Here is a 27,785-nt window from a genome sequence, read left to right as displayed (position 1 = left end):
CTGTCTTCCTGTGCCTGCACCTCTGGCTCGGCCTGTCCGAATGCATGTCAGGAAATGTCCATCTGTGTGTGTTGTGTGCAGGCTGGAGTTTAACACGAGTGTCTTCCCTTATCACTTGACACCTTTTTTTTTTTTCTTCCCTTTTCTTTTTTTTTCGGAGCTGGGGACCGAACCCAGGGCCTTGCGCTTGCTAGGCAAGCGCTCTACCGCTGAGCTAAATCCCCAACCCCAATCACTTGACACCTTAAAAAAAGCACTAGGTGATGCACACTTTTAACCCCAGCACTCGGGAAGCAGAGACAGGCAGGTCTCTGAGTTCATGGTCAGCCTGGTCTACACAGTGAGTTCCAGGACTGTGTGGACTACACAGAGAAACCCTGTCTCAGAAACCAAAAAAAAAGAAGAAAAAAAAAAAGATTTCTTTCTGTGTCTGCAGGTGTGTGCCTGCCTGTGTTTATGTGCACGTGTGTACAATGCCTGCAGAGGCCAAGAGAGGCATTCCATGTCTCTGGAGATAGTTACAGGTAGTTGTGAAGACGGAGGTGCTGGGAAGAATGTAGGTCCTCTTCAAGAGCTCATTCTTAACTGCCAAGCCCACACCTTTTTTGAGAAAAGGTGTCCCACTGAACCTAGGGTTCATCCTTCCCTCTAGACTGGCTGGCCAGTGAGCCCTGGGGATCCTCAAGTCTACTCCTTCCCCCCAAAGTGCTGGGGCTATGGATGTCCACCACTGTGGCCATCTTTACACGGGCACTGGGATGGAGTGCAGGTTATGTCTGCGCCTTCCACAGAGACACTTTTCCAGCCCTGTATGTGTCTGCATATCCATGTCTGCCCGTGTACCTGTAGGTCTGTGAACACCTATGTGAGTGTCATGTGAGGGATGGTGGCCGTGTTTACAAGTATGGTTACATTTCCAGTGCTAGCAGGATCACGAGAAAATGCTTTTAGTTCAGCCCTGAGTTTTCACCCCTGTTGTTGTGCTGCAATGGGAACCGCAGATAAGAGGTGGATTGGGGCACGGCTACCCCAGTGCACCCTCATTTACAAGCTTAGAATCCCCACACTTGGGAGGTGGGAGAAGGACTGTAAATTCAAGATCACTCTCAGCTATGTAGCAAATTAGAGGCCAGTTTAGGTTTAACAATAACTAACTAACCAGTCAACTAACCAACCAGTCGACCGACCGACCAACCAACCACCAACACAGGGCCACTGAGATGACTCGGCAGGCGGGGCCCTTACCAAACTATTCATAACCAGAGTTCAACTCCCAGGACCCACATTTTGGAATGAGAAAAATAACTACTATAAGTTGTCCTCCAACCTCCATGTGTAATTATATTTTAAAAATCCTTTATTCATAAAGTTAAACACAGACCCAGATAGATGCACACAGTGTGGTACAGCTGACCAGATCCTGGTCTATGAGATCAAGTATGTGTAACTAACGTGTTCCTGGTCTATGAGATCAAGTGTGTGTAGCTAACATGTTTCTGGTCTATGAGATCAAGTGTGTAACTAACTTGTTTCTGGTCCATGAGATCAAGTGTGTGTAACTAACGTGTTCCTGGTCTTGAGATCAAGTGTGTGTAACTAATGTGTTCCTGGTCTATGAGATCAAGTGTGTAACTAACGTGTTTCTGGGGCGCACACTTTTGACACTGAGTTTCTTGGTTGGTTGATTGGTTTGGTTTGTGTTTTTTGTTATTTGTTTTTTTTTCCAGAGCTGAGGACTGAACCCAGGGCCTTGTGCTTTCTAGGCAAGCACTCTACCACTGAGCTAAATCCCCAACCCCTTGGTTTGTGTTTTTTGAGACAGGGTTTCTCTATGTAGCCTTGGCTGTCCTGAAACTCACTATGTAGACCAGGCTGGCCTCAAACTCAGAGATCTCTGCCTCTGCCTCTGGCGTGCAGGCATTAAAGGTGTATGCCACCACCCATCAAGAGAATGAGTTTTCTTCAGAGCTGCACTTGAATCTACCTCCCGTCTATGCTTGTGAAGTCAGTAAGCATGCTGGGAATGTAGCCCAGTTAGTAGAGTGTCTGCACAGCGTGAAAGTCCTGGACCCCATTCCTAGCACCATGTAAACTGGGCATGGAGAACCCATTTGTCATCCCAGCAGCCCAGACATAGAGGCATGAGGATTCAAGACTATCTTTTGATTACCTAAGTTTGAGGCCACCATGAGCTATGTGAGATCCTGTCTTAAGAAACAAAACAAAAACCCTTTAAGTTGGTGGTTGTGAAAAAATGCTTATCTTGGTCACATTGGCACCTTATTCAATCTACAAGTCTATACACGCATAGTCCATAGAGTGTGCAGGGAAGGTGTGAACACACGGGTCAGTGCGGCTAATTACATCACACAGACATGTTTATTCCTTCATGTGCTTGGGTTCTACCTATGCAAGCCCCTGAAAGGTGTGCATCTGGAGCTGCTGTGCACATGTCAAAGCGTGTTCTGTATGTATGTATGTATGTATGTATGTATGTATGTATGTACGTATGTATGTGCATGCATAACCGGGTGCCAGCGCTAGTCCCTTGTATGTCTGTCATCTCTGTGTCCACTGTGACACGTGAGAATGGGAAGGTGTTTCATTTGTTATTTATTTACAGACAGGGTTTCCTGTAGCTCAGGCTTGTCTGGAACTTGCTTTGTAGCTTAAAATGGCCCTGGATTCCTGATCCTCCTGCTTCAGTCTGAATCCCGGGATAAGGGGTGTGCAGCACCATGTCTGGTTTTGTGTGAGCAGGGGTGAGAATGTAGAGCTTCGTTCACACAAGGCACGTTCTCCACCAACTGAGTAGTCAAATCCTACTTTTAACTAAAAGAGTTTATCTTTTGAGATAGGGGCTCATGTAGCCCAGGATGGCTTCAAATCCATTTTGTAGCTAAGGAAGGCCTTGAACTTTTTTCCCCCCTTTTTGTTTGTTTGTTTTGTCTTCCAGACTGGGTTTCTCTCTTTAGCCCTGGGTGGCCTCGAACTCAGAGATCTGCTTGCCTCTGCCTCCCGAGTGCTGTGATCAGAGGTGTGTGCTACCGTGTCTAATGTGTGGACTTTTCAAATGTTCATGTTACTGTCCACATACACTCACATATCTGTATGCATGGACATATGCATGCCTGCATGTGTGTCAGTCTATGTCACTGTGCAAGCTGTGTATGCCCTCTGGAGCTTTTCCATCCATATGACTTGTCCCTTCTAGTCTGTGTGTGCAGTGCCTGGTGACCAGGGTCCATGCAGATGCGAGTGGGCAGCCACTTGCCTGGCAGGTTGTTGATGTAGCCACCATCCATGAGCAGGTGCCCATCCTTCGGGTCGCACAGCGGGGGCAGGTAGCCCGAGAGCGTCATGCTGGCACGCACATAGCGCCACAGGGAGCCTGCCCGGTGGGATACACAGACACAGACACGCACAGACACGCTCAGACACACTTGGAGGCCCGGTCAGCCTGTGGGCTCGCTGACCTGGAACGTTGTTAACGTAACACCCGTCCACCAGCAGGTGCCCGTCCTTGGGGTCGCAGAGTGGGGGCAGGTAGGGACAGTAGGAGGCACTGGCCCGGACGTAACGCCACACGCAGCCTGTGGGGGATGGCGGGAGGGCGTGAGGTGCCCGACAAGCCTCCCGGCTCCCCACCCCTGAGAACGGACATACCTGGGGCCTTCGGGACATTAGTGGGTGATGGTTAGTGATCGGTGGACGGGCCCAGGTGGACGGTCACTTGTGTTAACAACGTCCCAGATGCTCAGCTGCCCTCCCCTACAACCCATCCCCACACGCTGGCCAGCACGATTGTAGCAGGGCGTGGCAGGATGGCACCCACCATCTTTGTGGACACGCATGGCGGATGCAGTGATGTCTGTGGTCACATTGAAGTAAGGCAGCCACAGGTCCTAGGAAGGGGTAAAAAACAAAGTAGAAGAGGGCGGAGAACCCATGGGGGGAAGGCAGCAGGCCAGGTGTAGGGGATGGACATACCTCGATCTGCTTGTCCTGGAAGACACGGTGGATACTTCGGTTAAAGGCCGAGCCAGTAAACATGGAGGTGACAGGATATGTGAGGTCCAATACAGGCTCCAGTACAGAAGTCATGCTCTAGGAATCAAATGGTCAAAGGGAGTTGCTTAGAGTTACAGGGAGGTCAATGCTCTAGGAATACCCATACGCACACAGGGCTTGTGAGTGTCAATCAATACAATGACTGCTCTAGTTGGAAAGTTTGGGGACTGGAGTCATTGGCTAAGAAGTCACGGAAGGTTCATCCAAGGTCCCAGTGATATTTCTGTAAGGATCTAGGCAGAATTCCCAGAGTACAGGACCCCTACCCACACTACGGGATCAGGCTATGGCATTTCCACGGGTATCCCTGCGCCTCTTGGGCCCTGCAACCCCATCTCCTCATAACCCCCACAAAACACACCTTGGCCCACTCCCGGGCTCGCTGTTTGGTACGACTGGCGCTGCGTTCCTCGGCATACAGGGCCCCAATGAAGGAACCTATAGATGTGCCTCCCACAAGGTCGACTGGGACCCCTGCCTCCTCTAATGCCTTCAGCACCCCAATATGCGAGCAGCCCCTGCAGAATGGAGGGGACCTGGTGACAAGCTGGGGATCTGCGGGTACCTACCGCCCCAGGAATTCTCTAGTTCCCACTTCCCCTCCGGGCGTGTGCACAGGCGGGGGTGCGGAGTAGATGGGTGGGTGGAACTGTAGCCGGGCTGTGGGGATATCTCCAAGGTAATAAGCTCCACCCCTTACACGTCCTGCTCCTGGGTCTTCGAATATGCCCGTCCTTACCTGGCCCCGCCTCCACCCAGCACCAGAGCAATAGTGTTTCCTGTGAGCACTCGTGCCAGGCGGGAGAAGTCGCTGTGACGGTCTGCACGCCTGGAGAAAACCTTCTCATACAGCTCATGCTGGGATCCAGAAGAGAATAAAGACGCATTAGACTGAGGTAATAGGGAACAAGTCTAGGGGATCCCTCAGGCACACACTGGTCTTTGCTACTTCCCCTGACCCCTGCAATTGGTTCAGGCTCTGTCTCAATTCCCTAAGTTCTGCTCTTAGACAGAGGAGGGTGTGCCTCCTAGGAGCCCTTCCCAGGCTCCGCCCAAGCCCTGGCCCTGCCCCACTATGGAGCATGCAGTACCCCTAAACTGCACCAAACGCCACCCATTGGCAGATGCACCAAATGCTACCTAAGGTGGAAGAGGGTGTGACATCAAGCCACGCCCATAGGCGAAGGGGTGTGTCCCCAGACCCGAAGCAGCAGAGAGGTGTGCCACTCAAGGCCTTTATTCAGGCCACTCCCAAACCTCAGTCCCGGCTGGAAGAACAGTTATTCTCAGGCCTCAACCCCCCACTGGAGGGGAAGTCTTTCTCAAACTATACTCCCAAGCAGAAAGTGTGCTTCCTAAGGCTCTTCATGCCACACCCAAACGCAATCCCTTAGGTAGAAGAGAGTGTACCCATTGCTTCCTTTCTTAGATTACCGCCCCTTACAAGTTTAGCTGGGCTGCGACGCGAGAAGAGGCGGCGAGGACAGCGGAGGTGCAGGTGTCCAGAGCACCAGCTGCGCATGTTGAGCCACTCTACAGTGCGCGTGGGCCCAGGGCCTTCCTCCCGGTGCAGCAAAACCAGCTGCTTCAAGGCACGCACGGCAGTGTTCTCCAGCATTTGTTCCAGCTACGGAAGACAGAGACAGGTGGAGGCCATTGATACCTTCTCTACCCACACCCGACCAAGCTCGGCTCCCTCACAGAACAGCAGCATGAGCGGACATGGCCGTATACAGGCACAGGGGGACAAGGGATGAGATCCGGAGGGAAGACTGCGGTCTATGTGTGTGCAATAGGTGTATAAAGTCTCCAGACCTGACCGACAGTGGGTTCCTGGTCCCCCAGGCCCACAATGAGGATGCAGTCGGCCTGGCGGAGGCAACGGACGGTCCAAGGCGTCAGGGACGTGTCAGTTTGGTAGAGTACAATTCGATGGGCATCTTCCTGCTGAGCCAGCCACCCTGACAGCCGGAATTCTTGAATGCTGGGGTATAATGAGGGAGTATCATCTTGGAGCTGGTCTGGAGTTCCACAACCTCTCCCAACACAGAGATAGTGCAATCCTACCGCTGGGAATATTTAGATCTTCCCAGGTCCCAGTAATTAACATCCATGCCAAAGCAGGGAGTTGGGGGTCAGGGAGTGTTGAAATGGGGGCTACATTTATTTTCACATGTATTTGTTTTGTATCACTTTGCCAAGTGAAACCATGAACAATGTTAATGCTCAAGAATCATGTAATCAAGTTACAAAGAAAATAAAACCAAACAAAAGAAAGAACAAACCTCATAATATTTTAAGTATGCTTTGAGCCACAGTCATAGTTATGAGAGCTGCATATGGCCCCTGGATTTCCAGTTTGACACCTCTGCTACCTAAAGGGGTTTGCCCACATCGCTTCCCTATTGATCCCACAGACAAGAATCCTCGATTCAGAAGCCAAACTTAGAGAATCCCCAATATTAGGCCTTCCACCCTTCCAGCCCCGCTCCCCAAAACCCCACATACCTATCCAGCGCTGAAGCCCCCAGGCGTGCCCGGATGATGTCACTGTTAAGGAGGAGCGTGGGACCTAGTGGTAGTTGAGGAGTGGAAGTTAGAAACCTAGCTCGATGCTTGGGAGGCCTCTCCTACAACAGATGACTTGTCACCCATCCCTGTGGCGTAGGATCCCTTACCATCACCCCCACTACCCACTCGCCCACCCCTCAGTATGGATGACTGGTGTATACACACACGGTTCCACCGGACAGACTCCCCACTCACCAATAGCTTGCAGGGCATGCTGAAGTTCCAGAGTAAAGGCCATCATGGGCACCTCAGCACACACAGGGAGGATAGCCACAGTGGACAGGTTGCTGGCTGGGTTGGTCAGCTCTGAGTGCTGCGGGACACTGAGTCCGGAGCCTGCTGAGACACCAATCGTAGATTGGCTGAGCAACTCTGAGCAACTGTGTGGAGAGGCCTCCTCTTTCTCCCCACCTCCTCCTCACAGTCCCCCTCACACCTCTTCTACTCCCTTTTCGCTCTCCTCTATCCCTGCCTTTTGTCCCTCAGCCCACAGCTTCCCACGGTTCTGAGCTGGGATAGCACCATACTGAGGCCACGGCCGTAGTAGCCGACATACAATTCCACCTTGGGTGTTGCTTGTTAAGACTCGGCCAGTACCCTTCACTTTGGGCCTTAACCTACGAGACCCATTATGTGATTTTGTTGTTGTTCTTTTCTGAGACACGCTCTCACACAGCTGAGGATGACCTCCTGCCTCCTGCATCCAACCTCTACGTGGTAGGATAACAGACATGTGGCGCCGCAGCCAGCTACCAACTAGGTGGTGTTAGAACCATTCAGATCCACCATGCCTATGCACCCATTCCACTCTGACTCAGGCTGCTATGTCCCAACACCAACTTAGACAAGAACATCCGTGACTGCTCTAACAGCCTAGACCGAGTTCCTCAGTGAACGCAAATACTTTCCAAAGCTCTTCCTTCCCTCTCAGGTTACTCCTGGTTGTGGTTCAAAAGCACCAAACCCTGGACTGGGGCTCTGGGTCCAGTACATGACTTAGCATGCACAAAGCTCTGGGCTCCATCCACAACACAAACCGAGGTGACGGGCGGCACATGCCTGTCATCCAAGCACTCAGAAGGTAGAGGCAAGAGCATCATAAATTCAACGCCATCCTTGGCTACACAGTGAGTTCAAGGCCAGCCTGGGCAACATGAAACAAGGCTCCAAACTGCCACACCTTGTGTGGACCGTCCTACTTCTTTCGGTTCAGCCCACAGTCCTCAGAAATCCTCCTTCCATCCATCCTTCTCTCCGGCTTTCTGCCTGCAGCCCTGTGTAATCACTGTGCTTTGTTTCCCTCTGTATTTAACCAGCTCCTCACATTGGGGTCCTTGTGTGTGTGTGTGTGTGTGTGTTTTTTTTTTTTTTTTTCTTTTTTTCGGAGCTGAGGACCGAACCCAGGGCCTTGCGCTTGCTAGGCAAGCGCTCTACACTGGGCTAAATCCCCAACCCCTTGTGTGTGTTTTAAATTATGTCTTTCCTACTTATATGACTTTGGCCTCTATCCTGAATGTGAAGGTTATGTGGAGGAAAGGTTAGCAAAATGTAGAAGCCTTTGGTGGCATGGCCTGGACAGACTGTACCGTCATTTATTCTAGCTCACAGAAACTACAGCCCAGTATAAACAACCACAGTTTCTAGCAGGCCAGCTTAACTTCGGAAGCCACTTCCCAATGTGCACCTGGTGCGCGCCCTGGAGCTCTCGTGTTATTTTACTGTGATTCTTTGCCAGGATGCTCATGTGATTCCACTGGGGCCAGGAACCAACCTCCCTGCTGGAGTATGTGCCCCCATGGACCAGAGAGAAGGCTCCGCAGGTAAAGGTGTTGCTGTGAAGCCTGACGTCCTGAGTTGACCTCCCAAGATCCACATGATGGAAGCTAGAAAACTTGATTCCTCGGACCCTCACACATGTGTGGTCACGTGTGTGTGCAGTTTCGCTTGTGCGCGCACTCACAATTAATAAGTAGTAAAAACGTTGCACTTACTTAAAAAGTAAATAAATAGGGGGCTGGGGATTTAGCTCAGTGGTAGAGCGCTTACCTAGGAAGCGCAAGGCCCTGGGTTCGGTCCCCAGCGCCAAAAAAAAAAAAAAAAAAAAAAAGTAAATAAATAAAGTCCGCCCGCTAAGACTTTAGACCAATTAACAAACTGTCTAGAAACAAGGACTACATTTCCCAGCAAGCACTAAATCCAACTTCCGGTTCCAAACCTGCCTCCAGTAAGATTTACTGTTGAACTCGGTTTCCCATCATGCCATTTGCCCAGACTCAATTTCCCAGTCAAACTCTCACCTGGAAAGGGTCCTTGCAACTGCTGCAGATTGCCCAGAATTTTCTGGCTTAGCAGATGAATAAGGCGAGTCACGACCTAAGGCAGAGGGTTGGGGAAGAGAAAGAGAACAGTGTTCATTGAGACTGAAAGGTCCCATCTTTTGTTTCCTTCACCTGAAAGGCTAGAAATTCCGTTACTTGGGCTGCACCCCCCGACTAGGGCAGCCTGGCACACGGGAGGCCCTGCCCTGTGGTCGCTAATCAGAAGATTCACCTGTGGGTACCGACGTTTGATGTGACCTAAGGTGCCCTCGGGGAGCTTGGCCAGCTCTGTGTCTCGCACAGCGTGTACAGTGGTGGCCCGTGGCTGCCGGGTCAATGCCTCCACCTGGGATACAAAATAAAAACTCACCCAGGTTATAATGGGGACGTGAAGAGGCACAGAGGGTGGAGTCCAGACTCCTGGAGCTAAAGTTGGGGTTGCATTCTCCAATAACATTAGATTACTCCGACGATGTGCATGTAGGTGTAGGTGAAGGGCCAACTATGCTTGGAGAGATATGGGGGCTGCCCTTACCACACCAATGAGATCCCCTCGGCCATACTCCCCAACTAGCTCCTTCTTGCCACTGCCTCGTTGGATGACACTGCGGAGACGCCCATTGAGTACAATGTAGGTGCAGTCTGAACGGTCGCCCTGCCTGGGGTGAGTGAAGAGTGGAGAGTCAGACAAAAGTTGCAGATAAGGTTTGAGCAGTGAGGTAGGATAAGTGGTACCTGTAGAGCGCGCGACCAGCCTCCACAGCTGTCCAGTCAATGGCAAAGTCCATCTGGCGCACGAAGGGGGACATCCTAGCAGCCACCGTGTGAGCTGCGCTGAGCACCACACTGGGCTGTGCACGCATGATCCTGAAAGCAAAAAGGGATGTGGGGCCAGGTCTTCTTGGAGAACGTTGGGTGTTGGTTTGGGAGTGAAACAGAAAGAACTCACATCTGCCCTAGAAGGTGTTAGGAGGCCCGATTTAGGGGCTATGTCCTAACCTTCTAGAATGGGGTGAGGGGAGTATGTTTTGGGCTCTTCTCCCTTGGAAAAAACTAATTGGGCTTCGGTCATCTAGGTGCCATACCTACCCCTCACCCAGCACTTACTCATAGAAGTCGGATTTGGAGATCCGGAGGAAGGTGCAGTCTCTTTGGGCACGGAGTGTGAAGATGAGGGGTTCCCCGGTGAGCACCGCCAGCTGCCCCACCAGCTCCCCTGGCTGTGCCACAAACAGGCACACCTCCTCGGCCTTGTCAATCATGCGTTGGTACACATGCAGGCAGCCCCAGAGCACAAAGTGCAGGCTCACATCCTGTTGGCACAGGGGTTGGGATGAGCATTTCCCAGTGCCACAGCACTTGCCCCGTAAACTCAGGTCGATGCGCCACGCAAGAAAGCTTTAGAAAGGGTTAAGAAGAAAAGGCTCTGAGTATAGCTCCTGTGGTCAAGAGCTTGCCTACGGCACAAGCCCTGGCTTTCAGCCCCAGCACCATACACACAGACATGGCGTTGCATACTATAATCCCAGTACTCAGTGTTCTGGAAGCTGAGGTAGGTAGAAATGCATATGGAAGAAGGTTCAAGGTCACCCTGAACTACATAGCAAGTTCGAGACCACCCTGTCTCAACAACACAAGTAAAACAAAGAGAATAGTAAAAGTCAAGCAAGCAGCCAAGTGTGGCGTCCCACCTACAATTCGAGCACTTGTGAGGCTGAGGCAGGAAGACAGCTTCGGTTTGAAGCCAGCCAGATCTATAGTAAGGCCTTGTCTCAGAAATAAGGTGGAGTACAAGAGACGAGTGTGTGGCACAGTGACGGAGTGCTTGCTTAGTGTGTCAGAGGCCCCAGACTCAGTTCCTACCACCATATAATCGGGTGCTGCACGACTCCAGTCACTCAAGGTCAGCCTCAGCTACAAACCCGGTTCAAGAGCAGCCTGGGATATGTGAAACCCTGCCACAATTTAAAATGCAGCTCACTAGAGTGATTCCATAACACAGATGAAGCCTAGAGTTCAATCCCCAGCACCAGATATGCAGGCGCCCTGGTGCATGTCAGCGATCCCATGATCAGAACACAAAAGTGGGAAAAGGGAAAGACTCGATATGAGCAGTCAGTCTGTGCTTGACGTCCAACATAATTGTTCCCAGGGACACCTTGTGGGTCCCCAAATTCTCAAAGCTTAATTCACCTGGGCAAAGGGGAGACTGGAGACTCCTGCAGTCGACTTTAAATCTTCCTGGGCAATGATTTGACTCTAACGCCGTGTCAGGATTGCTACTGTATTGCTCAGGACAAGTACCTGTCCAGTACAGACACACAGTCTAAAGCTTACCTATGCTTTGTTATTTTTTCTTTCTTTTTTAAGACAGGGCCTCACTATTACTCGTCTGGCCTGGAAGTGCTATGTAGGCCTCTCTGGCCTTGAACTCTAGAAATCTACCTGTCTCTGTCTAAGATACCAGTGCTGAGGTTAAAGGCCTGTGCTACCGTGTCCAGCCGTTTTTTAAAAGCTGTATTTTCGTTTTATTTGTCTGAGTGTTTGCCCGCGCGCGCGGGTGTTTGTGTGTGCGTGTGTGCGTGTGTGTATGTGTGCTGTGTGCGTGTATGTGTGCGTGTGTGTGTATGTGTGCTGTGTGCATGTATGTGTGCGTGTGTATGTGTGCATGTGTGTATGTGTGCTGTGTGCATGTATGTGTGCATGTGTGTGTATGTGTGCTGTGTGCGTGTGAGTGTGTGTGTATGTGTGCGTGTGTGTGTGTATGTGTGCTATGTGCATGTACGTGTGCATGTATGTGTGTGTGTGTGTGTGTGTCTACATGCATGCCATGTGCCTGCCTGGTGTCTTCACAGTCCGGAAGAGGGTAATGGATCTTCTGGATCTGGGATCACAGCAGTTGTAAGTTATGTGGGAGCTGGGAGTTGAATCTATGTCCTTTGGAAGAGGAGCACGTGCTCCAGAGCCATCACTCCAGCCACACTAAATCACTTTCAGTCCTTGTCAGTTGAGGTCTGCAGAGGGATGATCCTATGTACGGATCGACACCAGAATCTGCACCTAGGAGAGACGCTGCTAACAGATCACCGAATTCTTAGCCCAGATTAAGGCCTATGGATTCTTTTGAAAAGAAACCCAAAAGGAGGCTGCAAAAGTCTATATGGAGCCAGGCCTGAGGCAGATGCCTGTAATCCCAGCACTTCAGAGGCAGAGAAAGGCCACTGGGCTGTGTAGAGAGTTCAAGGCCAGCCTGGACAATGTGAGATCCTGTCTCACGAAAATAAAACAGGCGACAGGCGACAGGTGACAGGCGCATTTACGGAGACAGAAAGCCTAGTGATTGGCAGGCATGGGATGAGAGGTTGGTAGCTAAAGGAAGATCTTTTCAAGGTGATCAAATGCTTTAAAATGGATCCCACAACTCATTGAATGCATAAGAACTCAGCAAAATGTACACTTTAAATAGGCCAACTATACTGAGTTATGAAGTACTATTTCAATAGTGGGGTCCCCCTTGAAGAGATCCTCTTTGGGGCTTTTGCCATGACTCAAGAGTAAAGGCCCTTGTTTGTTCCTAAGCTTCAAAGCCAAATTCAATCCCTGGGCCCCACAGAGTGTGAGGACAGAACTGACTTTCAGAGCCTGTCTTCTGATCAACACATATATAGTTGATTCACATACAAAAAAAAAAAAAAAGAAGGAATAAAAAACGTTAAAGCAACCGGTCTCTGTTGCTCCTGCAGAACTATTCCATTTGATCCCCCAACTGCTTTTGCTTTCTACACGGAGCCTATTTCTTTCTGTCCCAAGGTAGTTTAAAGTATTTTTCTTTTTTCACCTCCCCTTCCACCCAGTGCTGGGGTTCAAACTGGTTTCAGCCGGTGTGGTGCTTGAGGTCAGCACTCAGGAGGCAGAGGCGAGAGGGGCTCTGGTTCAGGACTAGCCTGGACTACACAGTGAATTCCGGACTAGCCTGAGCTAGTTGGGGGGCCTCAGCAGGGACAGGCAAGATGGCTCATGTGGTAAAGGTGCTTGCTGCCAAGTCTGGCAGCGTGAGTTCACATGGTGAAAGGAAAGAACAGGTTCCCTCAAGTTGTTCTCTGTCTTCTTCTACATTTGCATGTATACACACACACACACACACACACACACACACACACACACTAAATGTGTGGAGAGAGAGAGAGAGAGAGAGAGAGAGAGAGAGAGAGAACGAACATTGTTGGACATTTAAAATCTATGCAGTGTCACTCCAGGACCTTTGCCCAATTTGCTTTCTATTAGACTGAACTTCACTCATCTACCTAATTTCTCCACCCTACCTCCTTCGCTGGTGCTCACTGCCCTGTCTAACCCAGTCTTTGTAGTGCCAAGAACATGCTCTCTGAAGCTCTCAGCCCTCGAAGCTTACCAGGATTTATATGCACCTTTCAGTGACGTCCATCAGAACTGCTAACTGCCTTGCCAAAGACACGCAACCCTTTCTTGCCTCTGTCTAGCAAGTAGGACAGGATCTTCGACATGGCAGATGCTCAGTAAATGCACCTCTCCTTTGTGGTTAGCCTGGTCCCACCCCTTTGTAAAGGAGGAACTGAAACGACCCAGAGATGGGAAGATGGTTCCCTGTCAACCGCACCAACCTGTCTGATGCCAAAGAAGCAACCGTGCTGAGAGGGCAAAGTGAAAGTGACAGATGCATATAACCTTCTGAGACAGTTTCCAGGTAGTGTGTGGATTACATGTAAGCATTGCTAAAATCAGGCTGTCACTCGTTACAGAATTGGGAACATGTGTGTGCATGGGTGTACGTGTGTGTATGAAAGCCAAAGGGACAGCCTCAGGTTACTCCTCAGGTGCTGTCCATCTTCTCTTTGATGTACTTTAAGACGGGTCTCATTCCGTGTCCTTGGCTGGCCCAGAGCTCACTGTGAGTTGGCCTCAAACTCACGGAGATCCACCTGCTTCTGCCTCCCAACTGCTGGCACTAACAGTGTGTACCAACACTCAATTAAAACAAATATATCCATTTCTTTAAAATGCTGGAGCAGGGAAGGGTAGCTCAGTGGTAGAGTACTTGCCTAGCATGTGCAAAGGCCCTAGGATATGTATGTCACACACACACACACACACACACACACACACACACACACACACACACACTGTACTGCCTCATTTTATGTCAAACCTACACAAGCCAACATCATCAGAGAAAAAGGAGCCTTGCTTGAAGAAATGCCTCCATGAGATCCAGCTATAAGGCATTTTCTCAAGCAGCAATCAATGGTGGGGACTTAGTTCATTGTGGGCGAGGCGGCCATCCCTGGGCTGCCAGTAAAGCAAGCCAGTAAGCAGCACCCCTCCGTGGCCTCTGCGTCAGCTCCTGCCTTCAAGATTCTGCCCTGTTTGAGTTCCTGTCCTGACTTCCTTCAACGGTAAACAGCAAATAGGGAAGTGTAAACCAAATAAACCCTTTCCTCCCCATAGCTGTGTGACCTCACTTCTTCAGCTCACCTACCTGGGACCACACGGGATTGGCATCAGACTCATCCAACTTCCTCTCCTTAAAGGAGCCTGTGCCTACCTAGAGCAGCAGAGGGGAGGGCAGAACACCGCCACCGCCAGAGTGACAGAACCTCCAACCAGACAACAGTGTGCACACCCCATTCGACTACCCCCAACTGCAGGCCAGGTTCTCAGTATCTCTATCTCACTGCTGGCATCGACGGCCACTAAGGACACCTCAAGACCCTGTGAAGCTTTTCCCAGGCTGTCACCTTTGCACTAATACAAGGAACTGACCGGTTCTTCTGATCTTCATCCTCATAGACTGAGGAACCTGAGAACTGTCTAGTCTTTGCTCTGAGTCACAATGGGGATTGGAGACAAGATGCGGGTTTCACCTTAGGGATTGGGAACTGGCTCAGCTGTTAAAGAATTTGCCACTCGAGTGTGAGCATCATAGTTCAGATCCTACATAAATGTCAGGTGGGCATAGCATTCCAACATCAAGAGGACACTGGACAACAGCACAAGCTAGCCACAGACGAAGCGTATTGGTGAGCTCTGCATTGGAATGAAGATGCTGGTGGGGCATAATTCCTGATGTCTACTATGAGCCTCTAAACGGATGTATCTGTGTGTACATGCATGCATTCATCGACACAAGTGGGGAAAAAACACAGTAGGAAAAAAGATTTCAAGTCTCACCTATTCACCCTGATTTCCCTCCTCCACATCCGAATGTGAGATCTGAGCCTCACAGTTTCTTCCCTTAGTGGGTCTCAGATTCCTCATAAAAAGAATGGAGGGATGGGGAGACATACTGCCAAGCCCTTGATGCTGTCAGGAGGCTCCAAAATGGCACCCCAGGACTACACAGCAACCATCCTACAAGTATGTGAATGGATGCAGACAACAGAAACAACACTGATGGAGTTGGGAGTGTTGTTCAGTGGCAGAGCACTGGCCTAGCATGTGTGTAGTGCTGGGTTCCATCCCCAGTGCCAAAATTACTAGAAGTAGTAATCCTAATTTTAAACATGAAAGACCAACCTAACTCCATGCCAAGTACCACAACCAAGGCAGACATAATCCTTCCTCTGTATTTTTCTTAACACAGTGAGAACTTATGGTCTCTAGATCGACTTTACACACACACACACACACACACACACACACACACACACACACACACCTGATCTGTATTTTTATATAAAGATATATAAATAGATTTTTTTCTTGGCTTTTGGAGAGCAGGTCTCACGTAGCTCAGACTGAGTGTGAACTCATTCCGTAGCTGAGGGTGACTCTGAATGGTGATCCTCCTGCCTCTGCCTCCCGAGTGCTAGCATGACAAGCGCATACCCCAACGCTTAGCTTATGCTGTGCTGCGGGTGAGACCCAAAGCTTCATGCGTGCTAGGAGATCACTCTTCCCGCTGAGCCCTATTCCTAGCCCTGCTCCTACCTATGTAACGAGCACCTATCCAAGCAGGCAGCCCCTGGCTGGAAGGAGGACAGAACATGGAGGCACACCACAGGGTCGTGGGCGCCACAGGAGAGAGTTAGAGGTTGAGAATGCCAAGAGAAAACCTCAGGGACGAGGACTGAAGGCTTAGTAGCCCAACGGCACTTGAGGTGAAGGTAGAAGGTGACGGTCATGTGTGGACAGGCCACACATGGTGGTGCACACCTTTAACCCTAGCAGTCAGGGGCGGAGACAGGTGGATCTCTGTGAGTCCAAGGCTAGCTTGGTCTATACAGTGAGTTCCAGGCAAGCCCAGGATACACAACATAACCTCCCAGGGTAAGAGTCTAAGAACTACGGGGATGACGAAGGAAAGCAGCAATCACTACATAAAGGTCAGGGGTCAGAGGTCAGAGGATGAGATCTGGGTACCACAGCTCAAGGGTCAGCCTTACCTGGTCCCCCTGGCGAGCTATGATGGTGCCGGCTTTGGCATGATGTAGCAAGACTCTGCTATTCAGTAGAGAGGGGTCCTGGGGAGGTAGGGGAGTTGAGATGAGCCCAGCCAGGCCTCCCTCAGGTCTCCCTCATGCCCTGCCTCCCACCACAGTCCGCTCACCTCAATCCGCATCAGCTTGGCTAGTTCTCTCTTCGCAGCCTCAAAGATGCTGCTTGTCTGGCGGCCCTGGTAGGGCCCAAAGGGACATCCACCTGTGGCTGACTCATCCTCACAGAAGCTATATTCACAGGCGCCTGCTGGCTGCTCCCGGAGCTCCTGAGTGGGGGTCTGAGTAAGGCAGGACTTGTGACTTCCTGTGTGCCCTCCCAACTGACCTTTTCAAGTGACTTGCCAACTGGCCAGGGCTCTGAAGGGAGGCTGTGGTGGGATGGAAGAAAAGAGAAGGCCTCACCCTAGGGGATGCTGTCTGAGGGCCTCCAGAGGCCTCTTCTTGAAGGGAAACAGATATCCGGCCACGTTCATAGGCCATGTCAAAGTCAGAACGAGGGCCACCTTGCAAGCCTATGCATGGAGGAGGGGCAAGAAAGATGGAGCTGATGGAGTATTTGGGTAGAATCCGTAAGGTCCTGGTTTCTACCCCCAGCTCCAAAGTAAATAAGTAAAAAAAAAAGTTAGTAACCACCACTAGCTATAACCAATATTAACTCCATGTTAATGCTGCACCCGTGACAGACATGACAAGTGGATGACCACACTTTGCCTCTCCATCTTTCTTAACACAGTTGGGAGGAGAATGATCTCAGAGCACATCCACCAAAAAATAAGAACCAAGGAGGTAGGGTCTATACACTCAGTTTGTAGGTAAGGATACAAAATCAGGCCTGAAACCAGCATGTCCTAGATTCAAATCTAGACCCTTGAGATTCCTTCCCACACTACCAACCCTCTACTTCCCGCCCACCAGGGCTCCAAACCTGAGATGTCCACTGGCATGGAGATGCAGCGGCTCAGTAGGGGGGCTGAGGGCGCTTCTAAGGATGTGGGCTTCACAGGATCCCCTGGGGAGAGACAAACGCTCAGACCCTGCCCTCGGATCCCTAGGCCTCAAGCTAGAGCTAGGCAGAGTGAAGGCGTCTGGGCAGGATCAATTTGGGTCTGCAAAATTAGCCTCAGTGAGTAAGGGTTTGGAGCACCGAACTCGCTGACCGAGTTCTAGCTGACCCTCACTGCTAAATAAATGTTAGAGCAGGTAGGAGCCACCTCACGGACCTGCAGGTCCAGGCAGTGGCGCTCCAGTGGGGTCAAGGGGCCGGCCAGAGGTCTCCTTCGGGGTGTCCTCGGTACCTGAGGTACTGACTACCCGTTTAGAGCCACGGACAGGGCTGGTTCGGGTCGGGAGGCCAGGGCTGGGGAACAAGCGTAGGGGCTGGATCTCCTGTGGTGGGAGCAGAGGGCAGAGAGTCATTCGTCGCATATCTAAGCGTCCCTCACTGAGCCCTCACATCCTCTCGTGCTTGTGTCCAACTCACGTGGCTGAAGAGTTCATTGGTCAGACCCAGGTAATTGTGAAGGGCCAGGAAGGTGACCCTCTGCAGCCTCACCATGATGATCTGCGGGAGCGAGGGCAGGACCAGGAGAGAGGTGTGGTCAGGAGGGTGAGCAGTCAGCAGCCTCCACAGAGCTCGGGCTGCCCAGGAGTGATAAGCCATAAGTACTGCCTAACCGCCACTGCGCTGATGCCCAGGATAAGCGGGACAGTGGAAGGGCTGGGTGCTATGCTACCATGGCGGAGGTGAAGGCCGCTGACCTGCACTACTCGCACCAGACTCTCAGGGTACTTGGTGAAGACGGCTGAGAAGGCTTCCACGGGGAGTCTCAGCACTGTGGAGTCCCGTGCAGCCCGAGCCGAAACAGTCCGCTGGGGATGCTGGTGACCCTGGGAGACGTGCGGGAAGAAGAGGCGAGATCAGGATCTGTGAGACCGTTCCCTGCTCCTTGCACCCTTCCTGGTTCAAGCAACAAGAGCAGCATCAGGGGTCCCACCCTTTACCCAGCTTAAAGCTGTCACTCACCGTGATGACATCAAGGATGCTCAGAAGGCTGTTGACGCTGTCTCCAGGGACCACTTCCTTCACCACGCACTCCTTCCCATCCTGAGACAAGGGGCCACAGACCAATGCCAGCCTCCTCCTAATGGCTGCCACTGGGCCTCACCTCCAACTCACCCCAGTAATAACCGAATTCACAAACCTCCTGCACATCACTCTTTGTCCATCTGTTGCCCATCTTTGACCATCCCAAATGGTCACTCAGTCCTCTGACATTTCTATAGCATTAGAATTAGGACCCAGAGCCCTACACATATCAGGCAAGTACTCATCACTGAGCACTTTGCTGAGGGATTCTACGCAGGGGCTCTACCACTGAGCCCCACCCACTGTCCCTCACGGGGCAAAGGCTCTAACCATTGGGCAACACACTAAGCCATCATTGACCTGACTTCTGACTGCACACACACTCAAAAGTGGCATCTAGCTCCAGGAAAAATGCCCCATGCCTAGCCTCCCACAGTGGCCCTGCAAGGTCCACTCACAGGGCCCGGTAGACAGAGCTCCAGCAGCCCATCCTGAACCACGTAGATGCTGGCATCTGGCTGACCAGGCCGAAAAACGTAGTCCCCCTGCCCAAGACGCTGGAAAACCATGTGCCGGCAGAGCTCCAGGAAGAGTGGCTTCTCAAAGTGACCCAGCACCCTACAAGATGGGCGGTGGGAAAGGGATGGAGGAGGTCAAAGTAGTCCCAGGCTCGGAAGGAGCCCTCAGAACACCCAGACCCGGACACTTACCGAACATTCTTAAGCATGTAGAGCACCTCAGAGGGTAGGTGGGAATTGGCCAGGTCACCCTCTGTGAGGTCAGCCTCCAGCACTGAAGGTGGGGGCTCCTTCCGTTGTAGGGTCGGGGTCTCCTTTTGGATCCGCAAGATCCTGATGGGAGGAGGGTAGGACAGTGGTTCTGAACCTTCCAGTGCTGCGACCCTTTGCGTCACCATGTCATGGTGACTCCCAGCCACAAACTTATTTCCATTGCTTCTTTACAACTGTAATTTTGCTACTGTTGTAAACCACAATGCAAATTTCTGATATGCAGGGGTCTTAAGTGACCCCTGTAAAAGCGGTGTTCGACTCCCCAAAGGGGTCACAACCCACAGGCTGAGAACTGCTGGGTGACAACACTAAGGCACCCATTTACCCTTTCCCTCTGGTTTATACAAAGCAAACTCCAGCCCACTGTCCACACCAGCCCCCCTTCTTACTTTTGTCTTTAAACGTCTTAGCGCACGGCCAGGTTCATTCATTCACTCACTCACTCACTCTTCATTCATGCATCACTATGGCCACCTTCTCACTTCAAAGGTCGAGTTGAATAACCAGCACAGGGCTGTGTGTGCCTTACAAAGCCTACAGTGCTTACCACATGCCCCTTTGCAGAATAAATTTATGATGTAAACTTCAGGGACTTCCATCTCCCACTCACGGGGCTCTCGAATGGACCGTCTAGCTTCTTGGGAGTTTTATTTTATCCATTCACAATTTCACACCCATATCTGACGTGCTTTGATCATGCCCTCAGCGATCCTAACCTGTTCCTCTTTCTGTCGGGCCCCTTCTTTTCCGGGATGTTCTCTTCCTACTTTCCTGGGGTGACTGTTTTTGTGTCCCCCTGCATTTAGTGAGGTGTACTTGCATGAGCTACACCACTGAGGTCTCTGGCCCCAAGCAAACACTGACCGCTCCCACCTCCTCAGGAGGGATAGAGCCTCATGAACCCCGTCCCCCGGACTCTGTAGTTTCAATGTCTGAACCCTGAGATTTAGGCTGAGGGCACTTGTAATTGTCACAGGAGACCTGAAAGTCATTTTAGCCAATCTAGCCAAAGACCACCAATTGCAAGTTCAGAGAGAACCTGTCTCAAAGCTAGAAGGCTGTGAACGACTGAGCGACGCTCTCCTCTGTGCACCCACACACGTGGGCACGTGCCTATACACTCATTTAATTAATTAAAAAAGGAAGGCAGGAAAGGGAAACAGAAGGGAAGAAAAGAAAAAATTAAAGCAGAGAGAGGGAGGGGGGGTGCATGAGATACCTTCCTCTCAGGTCTCAGTGAACCCCTCTGTAACTTTTCTGATCCTGACAGATACCTGAGCTACCCTCTTCTAATGTGGGAAATTGAGGTACAGCTGCTCTGCTGAGAACTTGGGGAAAACGCCTTCCTGTGAGTCAAAGTGGCTGTGGGGCAGGCCCTTACACTAGTGCAAGAGTTCTGAGATAGACCCTCTCATATGAATTAAATTCAGTGACCTGGGGAAACCTGAACAGAACTCTTTCTTTTTGTTTTGTCAGTATTTTTAGGTATTTATTTTGTTTTTTTAGGCAGTGTTTCTTGTAACCCAAACTGGCTTCAAACTTGGCTAAGTAGCCAGCAACGACCTTGAACCCTGATATTCCTGCTATGGAGGAGATCTCAACCAAGCCTCTGCTTGGCTCACCATTCTGAGATAATCATCCTGAACTCGGAGAGACGTCACGGTAGCTTCTTAACAGCGTGTGATTACCACAGCCAATTCACGGTTCAGAAAAGCTAGAGATACACTGTGTGTGTGTGTGGCAGGGGTGGGGTGGGGTGGGGAATGTGTATATGTGTCTCTTCTCTGTGTGTGCTCTATATGTGTGTGTGTGTATGTTTGTGTTTATGTGTGGTGTGTACGTGTGTGTGCATGTTTGTGTTTGTGTGTGGTGTGTATATATGCGTGCATGTTTCTATTTGTATGTGGTGTGTATATATGTGTGCATGTTTGTATTTGTGTGGTATGTGTGTGTGTATCTGTGTGTGTGTGTATCGTTGTGTGTGTGTGGTATATATGTGTGCCTCTGTGTGTGTGGTCTATATGTGTGTGAGTGGTATTTGTGTGAGTGTGTCTATGTGTGTGTGGGGGGTGGTGTATATATGTGTGTCTCTCTGTGTGTGCGTGATATGTGTGTGTTTGTGTTGGTATGTGTAGCATGTGTGGTACATATATGTGTGAGGTATGTATGCCTGTGTGTGTGTCTGTGTATGTATGTGTGTGTCTGTGTATGTGTGTGTCTGTGTATGAGTGTATGAGTGTGTCTGTGTATGTATGTGTGTGTCTGTGTGTGAGTGTGTCTGTGTATGTAGGTGTGTCTGTGTGAGTGTGTCTGTGTATGTAGGTGTGTCTGTGTGTGAGTGTGTCTGTGTATATATGTGTGTGAGTTTGTCTCTGTGTGAGTTTGTCTGTGTGTGAGTGTGTCTGTATATGTATATATGTATGTGCCTCTCTGTGAGTGTGGTCTATACATGTATGCGTGATGTGTGGTGTGTGTATGTTTGTGTTTGTGTGGTGCGTACGTATGTGGTGTGTCTAGCCTGTGTGTGGCATGTATATGTATGTGATGTGAATGTGTGTGTAGGCCAGAAGACAACCTCAGTTGGAGTTCCTCAGATGCTGTCTCCTTTATGGGATTGAGGCAGGGTCTCTCAGTGTGTGGACCTCACCAAGTAGGCTGTGCTGGTCAGTCAGTGAGACCCAGGGATCTGCCTGTGTCCAGCTCCCCAGGGCTGAGATGACAAGTGAGTTACCGTACTCAGACTGTTTTTAATGTGGGTCCTGAAAAGTAGATCCAGACAGTGATATTTGCAAAGCAAATACTTTACCAACAGTCTTTCCACCAAAATCACAAAAAGGTCTGCAATACCATGGCTTGTGATAGAGTTCAAGGATGGTCTCCGGTGCTAAATACACTCTTGAAAAAGACCTTCAGGCAGACCTTGTGATGCAAGAAGATCACAGCACCATTTCTTAACTCACAGAGATCCCTGGAGAGCCTTCTTAAGACACCGATAAACACCTGACACAACACTCCTAAGTTTCTTTTTCTTTTTTTTTTCTTTCTTTTTTTTTTCTTTCTTTTTTTCAGAGCTGGGGACTGAACCCAGGGCCTTGTGCTTGCTAGGCAAGCACTCTACCACTGAGCTAAATCCCCAACCTCCCTTCCTAAGTTTCTAATGCAAAGGGATTATTTATATTTGTTTATCTAGTGTGTCTGCGTGTACATTCGTGTGTGTGTGTGTGTGTGTGTGTGTGTGTGTGTGTGTGTGTGTGTGTGTTGTGAAGATCGGAGGACAACTTGTTGCAAGGGTAAAAGTTTTCTCATCTGGGTCCTAGGAATGGAACTCAGGTCTCCAGCTTGACAGCAGGTGTCTTTACCCGCCACGCCATCTTCCTGGTCCACAGAGGAGTTCTTAAACAGGGAAGTATGATAGGCACAGGCCTGCCATTCCAGTTACCCAGCAAGCTGAGAAAGAAGAATGGCAAGTTCAAAGCCTGCCTGGGCTATAGAGAAAGTTCAAGGCCAACCTGCATAAAAAAGGTATAGAGCTTAAGTGGAGCTCACTGATAAATATGTTTGTCTACCATGGCCAGTCTCTGAGTTTGACACTATGGTGTACCACCAAGTAAATAAAATACACTGGAAAAACAAAAGAGTAGGGCCAGCAAGATGGCTTGTGGGTAAAGGGGCTTTCTGCCAAGCCTTACAACCTTGAACTCATCCGATCCCTGACACCCACGTGGTGCATGCTATAAGACGTACATACCACATACAAACACATCCACAATCAATACGATTTAAATAATAAAAAATTTAACCGAAGCAAGGGCTTCTGATACAGTTCAATGACAGAGTGCTTGCTGCAAAAAAATGAGTGAATGAATGAATGAGTGAATGAGTGAATGAATGAATGGGGATGTGGCTCAGTTAGCAGCGTGCTGGCCTGGCATGGAAAAAAGCCTTGAATTTAACCCTCAGGAACATATAAACCAGGCATAGGGACACATGCCTATAATCCCAATACAAAGGAGTCAATGTCAGTCTTGGCCATACGGAAAGTTCGAGGCCAGCCTGGGTTAAATAAAACCTTGTCTCAAAAAACAAAACAAACCCAAGCAAACAACAACAACAATAATAATAACAACAACAACAACACACACACACACACTACTTGAGGTAGCCCCCACCACCACTACCAATAACAACACACACTGTACTTGAGATAGCCCCACAACACCACCAACACCACACACACACACACACACACACACACACTACTTGACAACTCCAGAGAGATGCTTTCCTGTCTGAACAGAATGATGCCCCTGGAGAAAAGAATTGTGGAACAGCCCCTCCAGCCAGCCAGATCTGAGATAACTGCAACAAGCCACCTTGAATAAACTCCACTATGGCAAGACAGCAGGTGTAGATTTCTAAATCTTCCGCTGTAGATAGTCTCCAGGGACAGGGAAACATTATGAAACAAGCCTTAAGTGACAAGCATGCCCACACCAGAAGTTTCATGTCTGGGATGGCAGAACTCTGATGATAGCCCCTACCAAGAGAGGGCTTTGAGATGTCCCTCTGCTGTGGGACTATTTCCCCAGACAGCCCACATGATTCAAGAACTCTGAAATACAAAAACCACGGTGTGGGTTGACCCGTCTGGCACCCAATACACTCAGTGTCAGCCTTACTTCTTGGCAATGTTAAGCATCTTCAGTTTCTTCTTCATGCGGGGTCGGGAAGTGGTGGAGACTGATGTGTCCACCAGGGAAGAAGTGGATTGTGACACCTGGGAGAATTTAGAATATTGAGTCAATTGGAGAGAGAGGAAGGGCAGATCCAAGGAGACCTTAATAAAGGCAGAGCTGTCCACTAATAAGTGTAAATAGGGAAAGGGCAGGTCCTCTGTGCTCAGCCAGGTCTTGGAACTCACCTTCCGCATAATCTTCCGGCCATAGAAAAGCACTTTGTCCCGCTTCCGGAACCGATACCGGGGACCCTCCGGGGCTGGAGTTTCTAGGGATTGGGGGAGGGGGAGGGAGACGGCGCTTTGATCTCCGCGCAGGCTTCAACAAATTCCCCACCCCAGCCGCTTGGTGTCTCCGGGTACAGCAGCTCCCCCTCCATCCCTATAGTATTCCCCGAGAACGGCCCTTCGAATCCTCACTTTGCACCCGTAGCCTTCGCACCACCAAGAGGATGAGTACGGCGGTGACCAGCACCGCCACTCCGGCCCCGATCATCACGCCCAGCACCTGCGGAACGAACGGCACAGGCTGGGCAACGCATATCCGTCGCCCCAAGCCCTCCTCCAGGGCCTTTCGAATCACCTCTGACCCGGAGGAGGTCGTATTCAGCTCGTGACTCGGTGTCCCCATCTGCAGAATGGGTCAATGCCTGTTTCCTTCCCACCTCCTACGGGGGCGGGGGGAGCGACTAAACCTTCCCAGAGACTAGGTATCCCGTGATGCATGCCGGGAAACGTAGTTTCGTCCTCACACACGGTTCTCGAAGAGAGAATCGCGTGGTGTGCCGCAAGCCCGCCGGGAGTTGTAGTCCGGTGCAAAAATTCCCCAACCCTTACCATTCCGGTTTGCAGTGGGGCCTCCATTGATTGTTTCGGACTAGGGAGCAGGTCTGGTAGCCTGCAGTCCTGGAAATCGAGGAGCAGAAGGGACCAGAAGAAGATGTCAATCAAACCTACCCAGCCCTGACCACAAGCTCTTCCCCTATCTCGTCTCAAAAGCCACGCCCCCTAGATACCTTTGGCAGGAGTGACTCCATCCGCCGGGGTTGGGGTGAGAGCGTCTAGAGGGGGTACTGCTAGACAGAAGGATAGGGGCAAATTGACCACCCAGCCTAGATCAAGGGGTGAGACCGGCCCCAGTTCCTTGATCTACTTCACTTACACATAAGGCCGACCAGACTCCCCAGCGCCTGCACCCAGTGGCCAAAGGGTAGCGGTCCTGCCACCCACAGTTAGCAGCTCGCTGCAGGTGCCCTTAAGCCATGTTCTCTTCTGGCAGTGGCTCCTTCCTTAGCCCGGCCTTCCATAAGTCTGACTACTCTTGATACCCTCAGGCGAGACCCCCTCCTACACCCCGTAAAGACTCTCTGTCCCACTCCAGGAGAAACCAGGACCTGTAAGCCAGGAGGCTGAGGCGACCATTGGACTTCGGGCTCCTGACCCAAGCCTGCCCCATCAAGGAAGCTGGGGCGTAGAGGAGCACTTCTGTGGGATCTATTGAAAAGGGGGCTCTAGGGCAATCGGTGTAAGGTGAGCTCCCAAGTGTTATAGGCTTAAGCTTGGAGATTTCACTCTCACGTAAAGGGAAAGTTACCGGGTCTCGCGGTGAGGAGCATCCTGCGATTAGTGGGATGGTGCAGGAGGTGTAACCAGGGACGCCGGAATTAGGGGGAGGGTTGAAGGAAGGAACGATGCACTGGAAAGTTACTGAGATCTGGAGATACACCTACTACTAAGGAGTCTAGGAGCTTCCAGGAAGAGACCGAGGGAGGTAGGAATGCTACCGGGACTCTTCTGGGACGCTGGAGACCTTTTTGGTGCCTTTAGACTATTCGTGGAAATTTAGAGGGGTTGCAAGGCCCTAAGATGTTACCTGGAAGATTGTTAAGATCGACTACTCCCTTTCCGTACTCCAGGTCGAATCTGGCTAGCGATGCGGAAACACCGGGACCAGGAACTTAGGGATGGGGGTGGGGTAGTATTGGAGCATCAAAAAGTCGGGACCTACCCGGAATCAGGACAAATCGATCAGGGGCAAAGCCGAAGCTTGCTAATGGTCCTCGAAGGAACACCTTTGCTCCATCAATGGAAACTCGGACCACTCAGGAGCTGCAACCAGGTCCACCCAGCGTCGGCCAACACCCCTAGTTTTCTGTCCGCCGCCTCGGACGCGGCACCTTTAAATTATTCTGCTGCAGGGCACGCCCCATCCCCGCCTCCCGCCATGGTTGGAAGGTCGCACTGCGCCAGCCATGCCTAGTGTGGCGGCCTCTTAAAGGAGCTGACAATTTATGAAAGGGCTGCCTCACCAGTTACAAATTAGACCACCGCATTTATGTTCCCTTTTATTTAACAGCCACCCTCCATGCCCTCCCTTCCCCAGTGTCCGATTCGATCTGCCCAAGCCCTCACAAGGCCTGTCAGAAGCAGATCTTTTAAAGCGAATTCTAAAAATAAATAAGCTGGGGTCCCAGCAGTACATGGGGATAAAGTCTAGTGGCAATCATCTTGGATCAGTTCACCAGCAGTGAATGGTCCTCCGGAGAGTTCCTGGAAGAGAGAAATGGAAAGAAGGGGCATCGGGTCTCTCTGGCACGCACTTCTTCCCCTGCCCCTGTTAATACGCAACCCAGACCTGGGGTTCCAACCTTCCACAGCAGCACAGAAGGCTACAAGTGGAGCCACTTCCACGACGGAACTTGCCAGACGTGGGGCTATCCTGGCACTGCTCAATGTAGGCCTGGAGCTCACTCTTCTCTGTGCCAGTGCCTCCTGGGTGCTGGAAAGAGATGGTTCCCGGGACCCAGCATGAATGCCCGGACCTCGAAAGCGTTTGGTCCAGTCGACTGGATGTCCTGCTGTTTCTCCAATGTGACCACTCTGGGTCTCACTTCTGGACCTTTGCTTTGTGGCTTGCTTCACTGTAGAAATCTTCCCTATGCCTGGATGTGGGTGGCCACAGGTCTCGCTCGGGCTTAGTTTAGTGCCCTCTGCTGCAGGCCAGAGGCCTAGACTGGATTTAGCAATCCAACTTCTCGGCTGGAGCAATGTGACACCGGTTAATGGGCATAAGGGCTGAACTACATCCAAAGGTACTGAATGTGTGTGATATTTAGGTGTTCCGGCAAGACTGAGTGTGGCTGCTTGGGGCCTGGGTGACAGTAAGGTACCTGCAGTTCGGCTACAGATCCATCCACATGGGGAAGAGTGCACACATCTGCTACCAGTGACTTAGAATGAGGAGAGTCCCAGTAAAATCCTCCCCCTCCCCCCATAACTTCCTGGCACTGCCACTATTTCTCCAAGCCCTTTCTGCCTACCAGTCTTTGGATGTTCCCTTCTACAAGTTCTTCCTTGGGCTCCCGTCTCTCCAATCTAGAATTCTCAGGAGATGAAGGTGATGTTCGAAGCAGCCACCTAGCCACACTGACTTTTGGACAGTTATGGATATTAGCTCTGTGTGTGTGTGTGTGTGTGTGTGTGTGTGTGTGTGTGTGTGTGTGTTCACGTGCATGCACAAGTGCACATGCATGTACGTGTGTGTGGTGTCAAGCTCCCATGTCTTAGAGGGAACTAAGACAAAACAGCTTCCCTGCGGCTGTGGTGGCCGAGAGGACAAGAGCACAGTGCGGGGCGGGTGGCAGGGAGGCAGAATTAACCCAGCAAATGTGTTGTAAGGAGTGTGGAGCTGGGTATCAGGGAGAGTGAACAGTCATCGTCTATTTAGTGCTAGTGAGG

At 50.8% G+C, this 27,785-nt stretch overlaps 2 protein-coding genes and 1 long non-coding RNA gene across 31 annotated transcripts in view; 1 reads left to right on the top strand and 2 right to left on the bottom strand.

Annotated features, from left to right (window-relative positions):
- Pnpla6 (patatin-like phospholipase domain containing 6) overlaps positions 1–26,228 on the bottom strand; it is a 29,349-nt gene extending 3,121 nt beyond the window's left edge. For 2 of the 23 annotated variants that reach the window (XM_063271431.1, XM_008769009.4), the window contains exons 1-30: positions 26,056–26,227; positions 25,064–25,123; positions 24,885–24,953; positions 24,468–24,555; positions 24,234–24,316; positions 23,992–24,089; positions 19,232–19,372; positions 18,980–19,139; positions 18,459–18,539; positions 18,194–18,322; positions 17,916–17,996; positions 17,656–17,821; positions 17,361–17,444; positions 16,838–16,947; positions 16,546–16,713; positions 16,382–16,459; positions 10,068–10,273; positions 9,696–9,827; positions 9,496–9,619; positions 9,193–9,306; positions 8,940–9,015; positions 6,838–6,981; positions 6,580–6,643; positions 5,887–6,055; positions 5,516–5,698; positions 4,811–4,929; positions 4,433–4,589; positions 3,991–4,107; positions 3,836–3,905; positions 3,275–3,391 (exon numbers count right to left, since the gene is read on the bottom strand). In XM_063271431.1, the coding sequence (XP_063127501.1) occupies positions 3,275–3,391; positions 3,836–3,905; positions 3,991–4,107; positions 4,433–4,589; positions 4,811–4,929; positions 5,516–5,698; positions 5,887–6,055; positions 6,580–6,643; positions 6,838–6,981; positions 8,940–9,015; positions 9,193–9,306; positions 9,496–9,619; positions 9,696–9,827; positions 10,068–10,273; positions 16,382–16,459; positions 16,546–16,713; positions 16,838–16,947; positions 17,361–17,444; positions 17,656–17,821; positions 17,916–17,996; positions 18,194–18,322; positions 18,459–18,539; positions 18,980–19,139; positions 19,232–19,372; positions 23,992–24,089; positions 24,234–24,316; positions 24,468–24,555; positions 24,885–24,953; positions 25,064–25,084 (3,349 nt within the window). In that variant the 5' untranslated portion in view covers positions 25,085–25,123; positions 26,056–26,227. Of the gene's footprint in view, positions 1–3,274; positions 3,392–3,476; positions 3,594–3,835; positions 3,906–3,990; positions 4,108–4,432; positions 4,590–4,810; positions 4,930–5,515; positions 5,699–5,886; positions 6,056–6,579; positions 6,644–6,837; positions 6,982–8,939; positions 9,016–9,192; positions 9,307–9,495; positions 9,620–9,695; positions 9,828–10,067; positions 10,274–16,381; positions 16,460–16,545; positions 16,714–16,837; positions 16,948–17,360; positions 17,445–17,655; positions 17,822–17,915; positions 17,997–18,193; positions 18,323–18,458; positions 18,540–18,979; positions 19,140–19,231; positions 19,373–23,991; positions 24,090–24,233; positions 24,317–24,467; positions 24,679–24,884; positions 24,954–25,063; positions 25,124–25,920; positions 26,036–26,055 lie in introns of those variants that run through there. The other 21 variants (XM_063271425.1, XM_008769005.4, XM_063271426.1 and 18 more) reach the window with 17 other exon arrangements.
- Positions 24,876–26,538, top strand: LOC120095868 (uncharacterized). Its single transcript, XR_005491754.2, has 2 exons — positions 24,876–25,577; positions 25,964–26,538. It is a non-coding gene; the product is annotated as an uncharacterized LOC120095868 (long non-coding RNA).
- Mcoln1 (mucolipin TRP cation channel 1) overlaps positions 26,361–27,785 on the bottom strand; it is a 14,301-nt gene continuing 12,876 nt past the window's right edge. For 6 of the 7 annotated variants that reach the window (XM_039089143.2, XM_006248754.5, XM_006248755.5 and 3 more), the window contains 2 exons: positions 26,696–26,826; positions 26,380–26,597 (listed from right to left, as the gene is read on the bottom strand). In XM_039089143.2, coding sequence (XP_038945071.1) covers positions 26,561–26,597; positions 26,696–26,826 — 168 coding nt within the window. In that variant the 3' untranslated portion in view covers positions 26,380–26,560. Of the gene's footprint in view, positions 26,598–26,695; positions 26,827–27,785 lie in introns of all 7 variants that reach the window. The other variant, NM_001105903.1, reaches the window with a different exon arrangement.

The sequence above is a fragment of the Rattus norvegicus genome, chromosome 12 (genome assembly GCF_036323735.1).
Source record: "Rattus norvegicus strain BN/NHsdMcwi chromosome 12, GRCr8, whole genome shotgun sequence".
Classification (NCBI taxonomy): Eukaryota; Metazoa; Chordata; class Mammalia; order Rodentia; family Muridae; genus Rattus; species Rattus norvegicus.
Note: the sequence above shows the minus strand (reverse complement) of the source record. Positions and strands in the feature narration are given on the sequence as shown.